Here is a 16,571-nt window from a genome sequence, read left to right as displayed (position 1 = left end):
TGATTTGTGAGGATATTTCGGACCTTAAGTTCATCCAAACCCGCGCGAGAGATCAGAAGCAGCTATGATATCTGTCTTACAGGTGACCTGCAGTCTTTTGTTGTCTTCATGACTGCTGTGCTTTTGCTCTAAATTGAACATAACAACTGAAATCGCTGGGTGTTTGATTATTATCCGTTATTGAGGAGCACAGAGAAACCACGTGAAGCTCAAACAGAAAATACCGCACTATAAACAAATAGGCTATAATGCAAATTATTATTATTATTTTGCTGGCGCTCATAAACAGATTATTGGTGTTGGAACCAAACAGTAAAAGTAACCTATTCTTCAAAGCATCTCATCATACATCAGTTTTAACACGCGCCCTGCGGTTTCCTCGCTTTTTAGGATTTCGTGGTGGAGCCCGAACGTCCCCTCATCCAGAGAGTCACCGCCCCATCAGAACTCACTTTCAAGCGGACTCGAGTTCGGGGAACACAGCAGCTAATATTCACAACGTATCTATTTCTCTGCCGATTAGCGCGCGGGTCTCTATAAGGAAGCGGAGGCTCGTCGTCACGTCATTCATCAGGAAACGGTCTTTCCTCCCGGAGAGCTGCGCTCTTTTCCGCTGGCTCGATGCGCCTCTCCGTCCAGAACCCGCGGAAGCCAGCCAGAAGGAAAAATGCCTCCTTCTCTAACGCGCAGACGCTCTCTGGGGCTCCTAACGGCGGCTCTCGCCGTGTTTCTTACGGCTCTCCAAGCGCGCACGGCGGGCGCGCTCCAGATCCAACAGGCGTTCGCGTCTCCCGGCCGCACCAATAACTTCGTGGTGGACGCGGTGTCGCGTCGCGTGTACCTCGCCGCGGTCAACAGCCTGTACCAGCTGAACGCCACGCTCGCCAAGGAGGTGGAGACGCGCACGGGACCGGTGCTGGACAACCCGCTGTGCCACGCGCCGCAGCTGCCGCAGGCGACATGCGAGCACCCGAAGACGCTCACCGACAACCACAACAAGCTTCTGGCGCTGGACCGCGAGCAGGGCGTGCTGCTGACCTGCGGGTCGGTGTTCCAGGGCTTCTGCGAGCTGCGCGCCACGGACAACGCGTCGCGGCTGGCCGTCCGGTTCCCGCAGGACGGCGCCACCGTGTTCCCCAGCATGCTGAACATCGCGGCCAACCACGAGAACGCGAGCACCGTGGGGCTCGTCTTCCGGAGTCACGGCGGCGCGGCGCGACTGCTGGTGGCAGCGACCTACACGGGCGTGGGGAGCGAGTACTTTCCCAAGAACCACAGCAAAGAGGACCTGCGCTTCGAGAACACGCCCGAGATCGCCATCCGCTCGCTGGACACCGCGGACCTCGGCCGACTCTTCACCTACGACATCAACCCCTCCGAGGATAACGTGTTCAAGATCAAGCAGGAGGTCAAGCAGAAGAACAAGCTCAGCTTCGTGCGCGCCTTCGTGCAAAAGAGCTACTCGTACATCGCCATCAATAACGACGCAAACGCGGGCGTGAAGGAGAGCCAGCCCAACAGCATCCTGGCGCGCATCTGTCTGGACACGGACGCGCCGCGCAGGTCCGCGGAGAGCCGCAAGCTCACCGAGTCCTACATCCAGATGGGCCTCCAGTGCGGCTCCAGCGGGAACATCTACAGCCGCCTGCTCTCCATCTACCCCGCGGACATCAGCACCGGCAGAGGCATCACCGAGCCCTATCTGTTCGGGGTGTTCGCCCAGGCGGGCGGCAGGGCGGCCGTGTGCGCCTTCCGCGTGCTGGAGGTGGAGGAGAGGATCCGCCAGGGCCGCCGCAACTGCTCCAGCGGGCCCAACAGCGACGTGCAGGTGCTGGACAGCGTCATCCAGGGCTCCGGGGCCGAGTGCGAGCACAAGGGGGCCATAAAGGTGAGTTTCCGGGGCTTGGTTAGGACAACGCACAGATTTACGCACGAGCGCTGCGTCTGCTCTGAAGACACGCTGAAGTTATAGTTTATATTTAAATGCACACCAAAAAAATTCAAAATTCACCTCGCGTAATCGATATGTGATAAAGTTATTACCCGACCTCGTGAACGTGCATTTCAGTGGCACGGATTTCCGTTTCTATCCAGCAAAGTTCGTATTAACTGCATGTTATACGCGCGTCTGTATTGTACGGACATGTAAGCGTTGGCGTATAAATGGCACGTAAAATATTTCGTTCTATTGATATTTCCACGAGACCGAGTTTATGCCCAGCTTGAAGTGTGGATCTTTCTGAGACCACTTCTGGAAGATGCAGCTAAAACCAGCTTCTGGTCATTATTTGGCTTCTAAATATAATTCTTCCAAAACGACAGAGCCAGCATTTTCTTTAAAATACTTTAATTTATCAAGTAAAAACACTTAGGAGGATATCACGATGAGCGCTGAAGCTTTAAGCATTTATGCTTCATCTCAAAGGAAGCGTACGTGAAGAAAAAAAATACTTTTGTAAATGTCGAAATTACTTTTGTTTAGTTCATTGTTTTGATGAGGTTCACGAACTAATCACGAGCTATGAATTATCACTAGCAGAGAAAAACAGAGCTGCCAGAGTTCGGTATCTTACACATGGACGTGAATATGTTTTCTGTTGATGTGTAGAGCAGAACCAAAAGCTCTTTGTGCCCACTGTGGTGTTTCCAGACCGTGGTTAAGACCAGCTTGTCTGTACTGTCCACGCACATCTGAGGAGAATTCAGTGTAATACGTCAAACCTTTATCGTTCGCAGCAAACCGCCATGAAGCCGATTCCGGAGCAGCTCTTTTCTGAAAACATGCTGTTTTGATTACGTGAACATGAAGTTTTATTAAAAGCACATGCTCGTCTGGTGTTTATTTAGCGTGGCTTTTGTGCTGTTGTCTTTGTTCTCCTGCAGCTCTTTTCACGTGCCTCGTCTTTCCCATAAGGCCGCACTCAGCCTCCTCGAGTCGAAGGACATGGCTGGGTTTGGGCTATGAGCGCGTAACACCGCTCCGCTCAGCGTGTCTGATAGATTGCAGTGTGGAGGAGCGCAGGAGGTCACGGCGCTCAGGGGGAGAAACTCGTGAGAAAACTCCTCCGCCAAATTCTTTCTCTCCCCCGCTTGAGTTCCCGTCACCCTGCCGTGAACCTCTCGCTCTGCGCTCGGGAAAAACACACGTGTGAACGCTCCTCTAATGAAGAACAACAATAGATTCATCAGCGCGTTCGAGGTTCTGATCATTCTCGGGCTAATCGCTTGTTGTTCGTTTTTAGGGTTGTGGATCCGAATAACCCCTGACCCTCGGTAATCAGAGCCGGTTACGCCTGAGCCACTCGCGCTTTTTATTTGTATGACAGAGAGAACGGGGACAAAGATCACTCGCTTCCGTGCATTCTGTGTTCCAGCTTCAGGAAGAGCAGCTGAACTGCGGGGCCGCTCACCTCCAGCACCCCCTGGCCCTGAGGAGGCCCCTGAAGGCCCGACCCATCTACGAAGCCTCGGGTCTCAGCTCTGTTGCTGTGGATGAAGTGCACAACCACACCGTGGTGTTCCTGGGGACCAGCAGGGGCCGACTGCGAAAGGTGAGGAGCGCATGTGTGATACCAAACACCAGAAACGAGTGAAGCTACTCAATCAGGAGGGTCGTGTGAGCACGTCAAGGTCGGAGTTCATTTATCGAGCACTTTTAAGGTGTTTGCCAAAGCGATTTGCAAGTTGCTCAGTTTAAAATAACAAACACGTAAAAAAGTAAGACGTAAGATCAAACCCTTGTGTCAGGCTCAGCTGTACAGGAGAAGAAAAGCATGTCGTTTTTGGACGAAACTATCATAGGCTTATAGATGAACAACAGTCGGAACGCTCTGAAATCTCTTTCTGAAGGCTCCGCTTGGTAAGGCTGACATGAAACATGTTGCTATACTCTTTTCTTCCCCCGTTGTTATGGATATCCGAGTGAAACGGCTTGATGTTGTCCTTTGGGATCGGACTGAATTGGATCCTTGTGGTTCGCTAAACTGCTGCGGTCTGGTGTGAAGTGACAGGCTGCTGGAGGAATTATCATTGAGTTATTGTGGATTATCGTCGTGTAAATATGTCGTTGCAGGATGGGAGGTTAATGTTTTGATTATGAAGACACGTTCATTTAAAAAATAAAATAAACAGTGCAATGTTCCTTTTAAAAACGTGAGTTTTCCATCTTGGTTTCATTGGGGACTTTAAGTCCGAATGCTGCACGAGATCCTAAAAGCAAACAACAGGCAGTGCTAATGTACTCTCACCTCAAAGCTAAAGCAAGTACCTGAATAAAAACTTGCAGAATAACCGCTTGGTTGGTGGATGATTAATCAGCTAGTGTACCGATGCACCCCTAATATATACCAAACCGTAATGTATATATACACCACACGACGTCTCTTAAAGATGACAGTGTGTGCCTTGATGAGATGAGCTGTGAACAGCACATAGAAACACACCGCTTCAAATATTTGATCGTATGCTCTTAAGGGTGTTTGCCCTGTACACAAACCCTGTGTAAGGCATTCCTGGTGGTCCAGGCCACATGTCCTGCTGCTATCTGTCTTCTTTTGTCTGTGTGTGTGTGTTTGTTGTGCCTCTTTACACAGGGGGTCATCTGTAAGAGACGAGCTCTTTCTCAGTGTCTGATTACATGAAGCGCCTGTGGTTCTCAGGTCCTGTGTTCTCTTCAGGTGTGTTGTTCGGTTCTCTAGGTCCAGGAAACTCTTGTAGGAAATCAGCTGTTGTTCACTTTGGCTTTCTAGACATATAAACACGTAAATACTACGAATAACTACTTCATTACCGTCGCTATTCAGTTCCATACTGCACCAGAAAACCAGTCGGCTCATACATCGTCTGAAAGCTGAACAAATAAGCTTTCCATTGATTTGTGGTTGGACAACATTTGGTCCAGATGCAACTATTTGAAAATCTGGAATCTGAGGGTGCAAAAAATAAATAAACTAATCTAAATATTGAGAAAATAAATTTTAAAGTGGTCCAAATGAAGTTCTTAGCAATGCACTTCACTAATCGAAAGTTTTTAAATATTTACAGTTGGGTTATTTATAAAATGTCTTCATGAAACATGAACTTTATTTAATATCCTAATGATTTTTATCCCAAAATGAACATTGATTATTATGATCCATACAATGTAATATTGTCTTTTATGCTCTTATGACCTGATATTAGAAGATAACCAATTATAGAAATATATACTCGTGGTTTCAGTCAACGGATATCATCCTTCTAGAGTAGGTCTAAAATCAAAGGACAGTGCACACTTTCTGTTTGCTGGAAAATTAAGTAAACATTTTTGTTTGTTGCTTCAAATCTTTTAACTGAACGTAATATTGCCATTATATCAAGCACAGTCAGCTGCTCTTCAGAGGGGGCGTCAGACTGCTTCTGTTTGAACTAATGATATCCTGTCCTCTACCGCTGCCCTTTACCTCTTCTTATCATTATTTAGTGTGTTTCTGGCTGAACCGAGTGCTCTTCAACGTTGAGGAGAAACACGAGACACGCGGTTACTCACATACACTGGCTAAAGATTATTCATGTGCACACGGCCTCAGAAAACATCTGCGAGCCACAGCCGTCTGAACAAAGGATCTGTAATTAGGGCCAGATTCCAGGAAGGTGTGTCAGAGTCGCTCCGATCCAGCTCTTTCAGAGTGTTTCATTCACACAGATAAGGAGTCTCTGGCTGCGGGGGTCTCGTGTGAAGAGCTCAGAAAAGGCTTTTTGTTTCCCTGCCAAAACACAGGGACGTGGTCTGCGCACGTGTGTGTGTGTGTGTGTGTGTGTGTGTGTGTGCGCAGCACTACTGATGGTCTCAGGCAGTAATAACATGTTATTTTTGGTTCATTTATATTGTATTGTTAATGATACACTGTTACACCATGTAATGTCCAGGTACAGTAATGTCATGGCGTGGTAGTTTCAGAGTTTATTTGCTGTCTGTACTCTCATCTCTTATAGCTCTCTGCAGCTTCTGAGCTCGTGAACACAGTGATAACGTGACTATTTAAAGTGCTCATGTTCCCACGTTTTATTCTTATTCCAGCATTTGGTTCTTTTTTTTGTAGAGGTTTCTTGCCTTCGTGTTGTACGTTTAAGGTGTATATAGATGAGCAGCGTTGTGATTGGCTGACCGCCACAGAGCTGCTGGTTTGTTTCAGTTAATCATGATTTCTGTGTGAAATGTTGAGGAAGCTTGCGATTACTTTCCAGTTTCCTTTATATTAACCCTTCAGAGTGTGTGTGTGTGTGTGTGTGTGTGTCGTGCGGATGGTCCGATGATGCCACTGATGGTTTCAGGAGTGTGTGTAATGTGATTTGGGACGGTGAGATAAGCTTATTTAGGGATCTGTGTTAGTAGAGTCTAATTCAATTAGAGCTCAACCTCTGCTTATCTGTCTGTGCTTCTTTCTGTCTGTCCGTCTGTTCATCTGTTCATACGTACAGTACTTGCACTTACATTCATGCTTGTGGCAGCTGCACTGTACAGAATAAAGTAAGCTTTGTTTTAACTTCCACTGGCCTTTTAGTTAGGACACACACACACACACACACAGTGTTTTAGGCTACATTCACATTATTATGGTTAAATTGGTCTTCCAAAACGAGGAGGCTATTTTTTTTTGTAATCAAAATGTAAATACATGTTCCAGTTGGTTAAGTTTGAATCTCAGTTAGTGTTTTTCAACAATTTGAACAGTATATTTTTTCAGCTCTTTTCAAGACTTATTTTGACCTGACAAAGTGGTTATATCTCAGTGTGTGAGTTATTACCTTGCTTTTATAGATCAGTCTACCCATCAACGATATAATATTGTAAATGTAGACTGATTCACCAATGTGTGTGAACACAAGAAGCAGGATTTATCGCATAAATCAATCGCAGGCGATCATAACCGGTCATATTCCTCCATTCCTTCTCAGTTAGGAGGTCTGTTAAAAGTCAACGGGCCGAGGGGAGTCACGACGGACACAAGCCATGCTATTGCTGTACTTGCTGGACACTGTCTCTTTAGAAAAAAACTACACTTAATACAGTTTCTTTTTGCATATATATACAGTATTGGCATTATTTAATTTTTTTGTTATGACATATTTCTCATCCACCTTTTATGAGGAGACACCCAAGCCTTCTCGGAGGAAACGCCCCAGGTGTCTTCAGACATGTCAAACAAGATGAACATTATCGAAAACAAAAATATGATACGAAATGATATGATATGATATAACATATGATCATGTATAGACACAACAACACATTTTTCATTAACTCCTCTCATAACAGCCTTTTTATGCAGATTTTGTCTCTGATTTTTAAAACACCTAAAAGCTCATTACAGCGCCTGTGCTGCATTCCGCTGAGCTTTGAGCTAAAAAACATACTCAGACTCCATCCATTGTTTCATACATCCAGTCAGACAGTGCAGTCGAGGTGAATGCAGTGTGTGTGTGTGTGTGTGTGTGTGTAAACTGATGAAATTTGTCTACATTTGCAATTAGCACTTTGTCTCTGAAGGATGAGTTTGGCGATGATGAGGAATGTTTCACACCCACCGACTGTTCTCCTGCTCTTTTCTCAACATTCAGAAGATGCTAATTATGGTGAATTATGATACCGTATTATTATCACACTCTTCCTCTCATCTGCTGCCTCCTCATTTAAAGCTAGGTGCCACGGAGAGGCAGTGAAGAAGAACAGAATGCTCTGAAATAGAAACTGCACTTTGAGATACAATACAGTCGTGATAAACCAGCAGCAGAAGCACGTGTGACGCTCACATGACCTCACCCTGTCCAGTCATCATCATCCTCGCGGAAATAAAACTTTTACTAAAATAGGATTCGATTTTTGCATTCATATATTTAACTATTGCATCATTTTTTAGTGGAGAGTCATGTGGTGAATATGTTGATTTGTGTTTCTTCACAGCTGTCTCTGCTGGCTAACCTGTCCATTTCTAATCAGTGGTCACTAAAACTCGCCGCTAATGAACCCGTTCATCACATCATGACCTTCGACCCCAGCGACCACAACTACCTGTACCTGATGACCACACACCACGTGAGTAACCCAATACGTGCATCAATACTGTATTCAGTATGAGACAATATCAGCTTATCCGATCAAATCAAATCATAACGATTTGGAAATCAAGCAGTTCATTACGTTCTAAGGATATTTTAAGCCGTTTTGTGTGGTGTGTGTGATCAGACGCTCTGTTTATCACGTTTTGCTTGTGAGAGAGTTTGGCACGAAGAGTTCTGTGTGAATAATCATCATCGCTGATGGAGCTGTGAAACTCAGCATATGACTGTGTGTTAGTCTGATGCTCACGAGCGTGTGTGTGTGTGTGTGTGTGTTTAGCTCCTGCGGGTTCAGGTGTCTGCGTGTGGACAGTACAGCTCCTGCGGTGAGTGTGTGAGCTCCGGAGATGCACACTGCGGCTGGTGCACACTGGAGAGAAGGTAAAGCACATCTTAATTAGCAGCGTGTATGCTACTGTTGCATCATTTTGAGCTCTCTTTGAGCATCCATCTCCATTCACTATCAGTGTTTCTGCTGAGCGGCATTTTTCACGTCTGAGAGCATAAAGAAAGCTGCAGGTTTTTGGAGAAGCAATCCCTTAGGGTTTAGTGACCCTGGGACGCCTGGAATCTGTCAAGCTGTGCGTGTGTCAGAGCTTGAGATGTTTTGGGCTGGATTTCTGGTGCAGTTTATCTTTATGCAAGGGTTTTTTCCTGAATGTCTGGAATTGAAATCAAAAGTCTGTGGGTGAAAGGCTCAGGCTAAGCAGCGCAGACGTTCCCTGCTTCGCTCAGTTCTCACATCTTCATGTGCTAATTGTTCTCATGATAGTGGCTCTTTCAGAGGAAAATGTCAAACTGCACTGAGAGGCTTTTCATCCCATCTGTGCGAGAGAGAGAGAGACTATGCATACATGATGAGGCCAATGCATTAAATAAAAGTTTCTGTTGTAATTCATATTTAATCAGTCAGCCTAACTAATTAGACAATTGGATTAGAGTTTGAAAGATTTCACATCAGTTCGACAAAAAAACGAAATAACTGTTCAGGCTTTTGAATGTTTGTCTAATTTCAAGCTGCTTGCCGTCTCTGACTCGTTGTTTTCTCCAGCTGAGAGTCTGTCAGGACAGTAAAGTACGGTTGATTGTAAAATGTGTGAAATCTTGTGTATCCAGTGGTCAGAGTTCACCAAGGCTTTCACATGCGCATGGTTGGACAGTTTAGTGCCTTCTGTCTTGAGCGGGGATGTGTGCGGTGTGTGTCGTTTGTGTCAGGTGTTCGGTTCAGAAGGACTGCTCCAGCAGGTCACTGGACCGCTCTTGGATCAGCACAGGAGATGGAGTCCAGCAGTGTCCCTCCATGGCCATCACACCCTCGGAGATCAGCCGCTCCGCTCTCATGAGGGTACAACACACACACACACACACACACTTTCTTATACTGTACAGACTGTATGTGTTATTGTGCTACACCTAAACTTACCCCTTACAAGAAACTACTCAGATTTTTATATTCGTGTCCCCATAAACCACACACACACACACACACACACATTGAAGTACAGCAGCACAAACCTTTTGAAATCACAACTGTATAGAAATCTCCTCTCTTATAGTATCTATCTTGGAAGTAAAGTTGTTCATGAAGTCATTACTGCTGTACTCTTGGGGAATGTTAGCACCTGTTGACAAGAAATAATCAGATCTAGCAGTGTTTAATGCTTTTCTGCATGACAGGGTATGTTCTCGCCAGGCTGTATTGTTTTCCTCCAGCTGCGCTCCATTTTCCCGGACTGCTCTCTTTAGGGTGCGAATGTACTCATTATACCACAGAGTCAGACTGTTTTCTTTCATCTTTCTTAAGCGTAAAGCAGTAACTATCTGAAGTGCTAGAAAAGAGAGAGTGCATAGTTACAAGTTTTTGTGTTGTATTGGATGCACTAAGGAATTGAGATAAATCATTCTTTTGTGCTTGAAGTGATGGTTCTATCATACTTGTAATGAGGTGCAGAGTTCATGGTTTCAGCTATATAGACTTCACACATGACTAGATAGTGATCTGAAATATCATCACTTTGCTGCAGAATTTCAACACCATTAACATCCAATCCATGTAACAGTATTAAATCTTGAGTATGATTTCAATGAGTAGGACCTGATAGGTGATGTCTAACCCCAACAGAGTTCAGAACATTTAACAACTTTGAACTTAAAGACAGACCTTCACGTAACCCATCATAAAACATGTGTGTTAACTTTGCCTTTATTTATGAGAAGTAACTCTCTTTCTGTCAACACTCACTCCTCCGCTCTCTTTATGAGCGTGTTTGTGCAGTGAATTACATTCATTCATTGCAAGCAAAAAATAAACACAGACAATATGTGCAAATAATCAATTATACAAACCTATTCTTTGTAGACTCACAGACAACTAGTCTACTTTATGTGAAAGATCCTTCCGTAGCTCCTACAGATTCTGAGATGAAGATTTTAAGAAGCTCAGATTGCAGGCTGCTTGTTGCAAGTGCTGATCTTTCATATGAAAGATCTCATGCAAAGGAAGTTTGAGGTAATTAGGTGAGCTTCTGTCCTGGATGGATCTATCGCTGCCGCAGGAAATGGCTCTTCAGCCCAAACAGGAAACAGGAAACAGGCAGCACTGTCAGGAAGTCTGCCATCCTGACAACAATAGAGCTCAATGTGGCGTGTGATAGCACTGATGAGTGTGTGTGAAGAGAACGGAGTCGTGTTACTCTCAGAGATGATCGGAAACACCCAGAGTCTGCCGGGGAATGTCATAAAATCCGTCTGGATTAACCCTAATATCCCAAGAACAACAATGCATGATATTTGCATAAACAAAATAAAGCTATATGACATTATTTTCAAGAGAGTTAAGCCCACAGATTTTATCTTTCTATCATGTGGTTTTGGGATAAAGTGTGGCTTTGTTTTTGAGGGCCAAATGTTGGAAACATGGTTTTGGAAGGAAAGGTTGCTATCAAACAGCACTCAACTGATGATGAAGAATGAGCAGAGCAGGCATCAAATGTTAAACAGTTTTCTAGGTTATTACATGTGGAGATTTTCGGTCCCGTAATTTCAGAATTTAATATTAAGATATTACTAGTCATTCAGTTTTACTATATCAACTTTGCATTTCACTAGTTTTGCAAAAATAATGTTTCATCAATAAATATAGAGGTCAGAATTCTCAGCGTAGCAGTGAAAGCTAACACCATGTCTCCTGAAGATATCTGCCAAGGGGCAACGTGTATAGTGTGAAAAGTAGCGGTCCTAAACCTGAGCTTTGAGGTACTCCATACTGATACCTCTTCATTCACCCCTATGATGAGTATGATTTGATGTCATATCAGCGTGTACAGTTGTAGCATGTGCTAATTGTCTGCTCCTCTCAGGACGTGGGAATCCTGATTAATGGCAGTGTGCCGGATGTGAAGGGTCTACAGGTGGAGTGTGATTATGGTCGTGAAATCACCACGAACGCCACTGTACATCTGCACCACGGCACGTCCCAGATCCAGACCTGCCCTCTGCCACCCCCACTAATGTATCCCACAATCCCCTTTGGCACAGGTACACACACAAACACAGCTTGATCTGAATCTTTGCTAAATAATTCCAGCTGAAGATGTTCTTGCATAAATGTAAGACAAAAAGTTGGGAACACATACTGTGCAATCTTTTTCACGTATTTAGAAGATGCTGAAACAACACTGTTCAGGCACATTTCAGCCAAGAAGATGTTTAATGTGTTACATGATTGATTTGTCCGTGTTTAGATCACGTCACCATCCCTGTGGCCATCAGAGTTAATGGCGTTTCTGTGGTTTCTGAAAATTTCACCATTTATGAGTGTGAACGAACAGGAAAAATCCACTCCAAAAATGCGTGAGTACACACACAAACACGTTTCTTGAGTGTAATGGTCTTGACAAGATTCATAAACTAGTGGATCGTACTTTACATTTATGAAGGGTCACATTCTGTGTTCAGTGGTGTAGTGAAGGTACAGTAAAGTCTGTTGCAGAACATAGTTATCTCAGAGCACAGTCTTCAGATGGAAAGAGCAGTTTAAAAGTACCCCGTGCCTGTCAGGTACGTGTCAGTTCATTTACATCGGCTCATCTGAGAAGGTGATAATAAGCTCAGTGCCGCAGGAGATAACTTCACAGCTATAACAGCATCTTCTGCATCATCCGCATGTTAACATAGTTCAAGTCATTCACACCAGCGCTCGCTCTTCACACGGATCTATATATGACTCTTAAACGCTAAACCCAGACAGATTCTCCAACACCTGAGCATTCAGAGAAACTCAGAGAATGAAGAGCTCTGCGCAGAGTTCACCACTCAATCAAAAGAAAGAATATCACTTTACAAAATCATAACGGTATGAAAACAAACCATGAACTGAAGTGTAGGTGTTTCTAACAGACAGAGAGAAAGACTTAAGCGTGTTTGAGATGATGTCTGGTTACACACACACACACACACACACACTCCCTCTCTCTCTCTCACACACACACAGTCACTCTCTCACACACACACACACTTCCTCTCTAATTCTTTTTGGATTGGCACTGTCCTCATAAAACACCTTCAAAATGCAATAACTCTGTCATACCCATGTCAATAAACACATTTATTTCCCCATAAACCACAAAAACCACCACATCACTCACTCCCCCCCTTAAAAACACACACACACACTCTCTCACACGCACAGTCACTCTCACACACACACACACACACACACACACACACACACACACACACACACACACACACACACACTCTGTGGCCTCCAGAGAGACTCAATCAGACATCAGTCACACCAGCATGAGAGATACAGTCTCTGACCACAGTAACACCCCACTAACTCACACACACACACACACACACACACAGAGCTGGAGTTTATCTTAAACAAACACACAGCGCCTCATTCAGTCTGTGATAGCGGTGCAGTGAATGCTGGGTAATGGTGTTTGTGAGGATGAGACGGCTCTCAGCAGTGTTTTACTGAGAGACCCCTGGATCTTCGGAGCTTCAGACAGCTGTCTGGGTTTCTTAACACACATGTACTGCACTGCTGGGAAGGTTACAGATTACAAGTTAACCTATTCAAAATATAATAACTAATATAATTACTTCAGTTACTTTACTTTTTAAGTAGTGTAGCTAATTACTTTTTTTCAGTTACTTTTTCTACATTTGTTGCTTTTTTGTTTGAGAACATTCAACAGATATTGAAAACATTTTGGAAGAATAATAATCAATAATAACCTGTGGGAGGATTATCTGCTTCAGCACAGAATCCATTCAATCACATGAATTCATTTCCAGAAACACAGAGTCAGCGGACCTACTAGCTGATTTGTGGCTTTACGTGCATAAAATACAGTTCTACAAAAAATTGTGATAGTGTGTAAATATTGTCCAGGTTGACTCTTTCATATCAAGCACACTGACTCTGACTCGTGTGTGTGTGTGTGTGTGTGTGTGTGTGTGTGTGTGTTCTGCAGGTGCACGAGCTGTCTGAGCACAGCCTGGCGCTGTTACTGGAACCTGGAGCTCAATCTGTGTGTTTCCAGCAAAGAACACACTCCTCATGTCTTTCTGGAGGTGAGTGGCACGTCCATCAGAGAAGAGAAGGTGCTTTCGATCGATTCTCTGTCCAAACCCATGGACACTTTTCACAATGAACCTAAAACATTTTCTTATTAAATGCTTGATTCAGTAAAATTTTGGCTTGTGTCTAAAGCAAATATATTGCAGTGCATGCTGGGATTGCGTTCTCTGCTACTATAAATAAATATAACTCTGAAAGGCCTTAATGTATATAGTGGTATATAACTTTTACATTTGCAAAATATTTTCTGTTCAGCAGAAATAAATGACTGGAACCCAGAATAAGAGTCTAATGCTCCTACTAAACTAGTCCCTGTTACCTGCCTTTAAACAAACTGACTTCTGATAGGACCTATGAAAACGCTCAGTAAATGACAACAGAGAGCTAAAATGAGCTAAAATCCCTAAAGGATTTGTTTTCCTCATACACATCAGACTCCTCAGTGAACGAGATAATGAATGTGATTCATTCCCTCTCTTCTAGTAGCCTTCTATGATTCCTTAAAGTCACAACAGAATGAAAGAGATTCAGTCCACTTACTGAAAACACTGAACTTGAGCCCGTAGTTTCATGTCTGAGCAGAGAGTTTCACTTACCCAACAGATCCTCTGTCAGGAACACAAAGCATATATCAGCATATATATATATATATATATGTACTGTGGTGCAATGGCCTCATCTACACCCTATAACCGTGAAGTTTAGCCGTTGTGGCTGGAAAGAACAGGAAGTTTAGGGATGCTAATGTTAAAGTTAGTTTGTGCGGCACAAAGAAATGATTTGTGATTTCGAAACAGCCGTGTCTCAGTTTGACCTTGAAAATAACATGCGTTGCTGAATTGTGCAGCGTAAAAACAGACTTCTGGGAAATATGTAGCAAGAGACGTTTTGGTCGACACGCAGCAGGAAAAAAAAGAAGATTTGTTGTGTTTTTCTCATATGCTAACACTCCATCTTTGCATGAAAACAGAATGTGGTGTGATTGTGCTTGTACTGCCATAAATAACTGATGTTTGCATTTTAACCGTGCCCACCCTTCCTCTGGTGTTGACATGTTCCCTCACACACACACACACACACACACACACACACACACACACACACTGCTGACTGCTTACATTCCTGCTTCTCTAAACACACCGCTCACTATTGTTTGGCTGAATCTCATTTGTTGTCACCTCTTGTTTCTGTCCCAGAATTCCTCATCCTGTCCCAGTATGGTGGCGTATGCTGTTCCTCCGCTGCCCTCTGGAAGCACTCACGTCTTCACCCTGGAGCTCAAGAACATAGAGCATGTAGGACCCGAGTGTCTGTTCACACACACACACACACACACACACTGCTGTCTCAGTATTGATGGGCTGTGGCTCTGTTTACCCCAGTTCTGAAGAGCCTGCGCTGAGTAAAGTGGAGTACTCTTCATCTGCACACAAACAAACTCTCTGCTGTGTGTGTTCTGCTGATCCTGACCCTGTTCAACAAACCATTGCGTGCTGGTTTATCTACTGGTTTAAGCTGGCCCTAAGCATCTAGCTCATTCTCATTCTCAGCTCTAACCAGCCCTAACGCTTTAAAACACACCTAACCAGTGCATGGGTGTTAACTTCTGTGGTAGTTCACAAAACATGCCAAACTTTGGGTTCTTCTGTGCATCACGCGTGAGCTTGGCGTGGTAAGACATGCTCTTCTGTGAGCTGTAGAGTAATGCAGTCACCTTCCACAGAGATCAGAAGAACGCGTCTTAGATCGAGGCTAATGAAGGCCTCGTAGCGCTTCCTCTCCGCATGGGTCTGCATTATGGCTTCCAGATGTGTGTGTGTGTGCGGGTCTTCATCATGACGCCTGAGTGTATTCTGAGCACACTGTGGGAATGACTCTAGAGGGGTTCGTGAGCCCTGGGACACACTCAGAGATCTGTTGTCTGTCTGAAGGTCTTGTGATGTTGTCTGAGCATGCCTGGAGTCCCTCGGGAGCTCTGATGGGATCGGACATAGCTGTGGCTCCGCTCGTCACGCTCTGTGTGTGTGTGTGTGTGTGTGCAGGGCGCTGAGCTGGACTGTGATCTGGGAGATGGGCAGCTGTACAGAGCTCAGTGGCTGGACGAGCTGGCGGTGAACTGCAGCGGAGTGACCGTAAGATCACACGGACAGAGCAGATCCAGTCCCATTCACTCTGTGATTTACTGAGGAATAAGAGTGTTTATGTGTTTGTGCAGCTAAAAACTACCATGTGGAGCGAGACATTCCACCTGAATCTGCTTAGAAGAGGAAGCGGCACATATATAGACAGTCCAGAGCCAATGACAGGTATGAGCTCTCTCTCTCTCACACACACACACACACACACACACACACAGTCACTGATAACAGACAGCTGGCTGGAGTTCTTAAGGAAGTGTGTGAAATCTGTGTAGCAATCACATTAATGCTGAGCATGTGCCTCATCACCATCAGACTGTCTGCTGCTGACACTGACTCATCACACACACACACACACACACACACACACGCACACACGCACGCACGCATACACACACACTCACACACACACACACACACACACACACACACACACACACACACACACACACACACACACACACACACACACACACACACACACACACACACACACACACACACACACACACACACACACACACACACACACACACACACACACACACACACACACACACTCACACACACACACACACACACACACACACACACACACTCACACACACTCACACACACTCACACACAATCACACACACACATACACACGCACGCCATAAACTATTTTATAAACTAGTCACAATCTTAACTAACAGAAAAGTTTCTGAAGTTTTAGGAATAGAAAAAAAAAAAAAAAAATG

The 16,571-nt window shown here is 44.6% G+C and overlaps 1 protein-coding gene across 1 annotated transcript in view; it reads left to right on the top strand.

Annotated features, from left to right (window-relative positions):
* Positions 1–501: 501 nt before the first annotated feature.
* plxnd1 (plexin D1) overlaps positions 502–16,571 on the top strand; it is a 38,322-nt gene continuing 22,252 nt past the window's right edge. Inside the window, 11 exon segments of the mRNA XM_043233273.1 lie at positions 502–1,888; positions 3,375–3,551; positions 7,943–8,074; positions 8,378–8,478; positions 9,313–9,442; positions 11,457–11,634; positions 11,841–11,949; positions 13,587–13,686; positions 14,890–14,988; positions 15,736–15,825; positions 15,909–15,999. Coding sequence (XP_043089208.1) covers positions 668–1,888; positions 3,375–3,551; positions 7,943–8,074; positions 8,378–8,478; positions 9,313–9,442; positions 11,457–11,634; positions 11,841–11,949; positions 13,587–13,686; positions 14,890–14,988; positions 15,736–15,825; positions 15,909–15,999 — 2,428 coding nt within the window. The 5' untranslated portion in view covers positions 502–667.

The sequence above is a fragment of the Puntigrus tetrazona genome, unplaced genomic scaffold (genome assembly GCF_018831695.1).
Source record: "Puntigrus tetrazona isolate hp1 unplaced genomic scaffold, ASM1883169v1 S000000776, whole genome shotgun sequence".
In the NCBI taxonomy this organism is placed as follows: domain Eukaryota; kingdom Metazoa; phylum Chordata; class Actinopteri; order Cypriniformes; family Cyprinidae; genus Puntigrus; species Puntigrus tetrazona.
The sequence above is the reverse complement of the archived record's forward strand: the minus strand, read 5'-3'. Positions and strand labels throughout refer to the sequence as shown.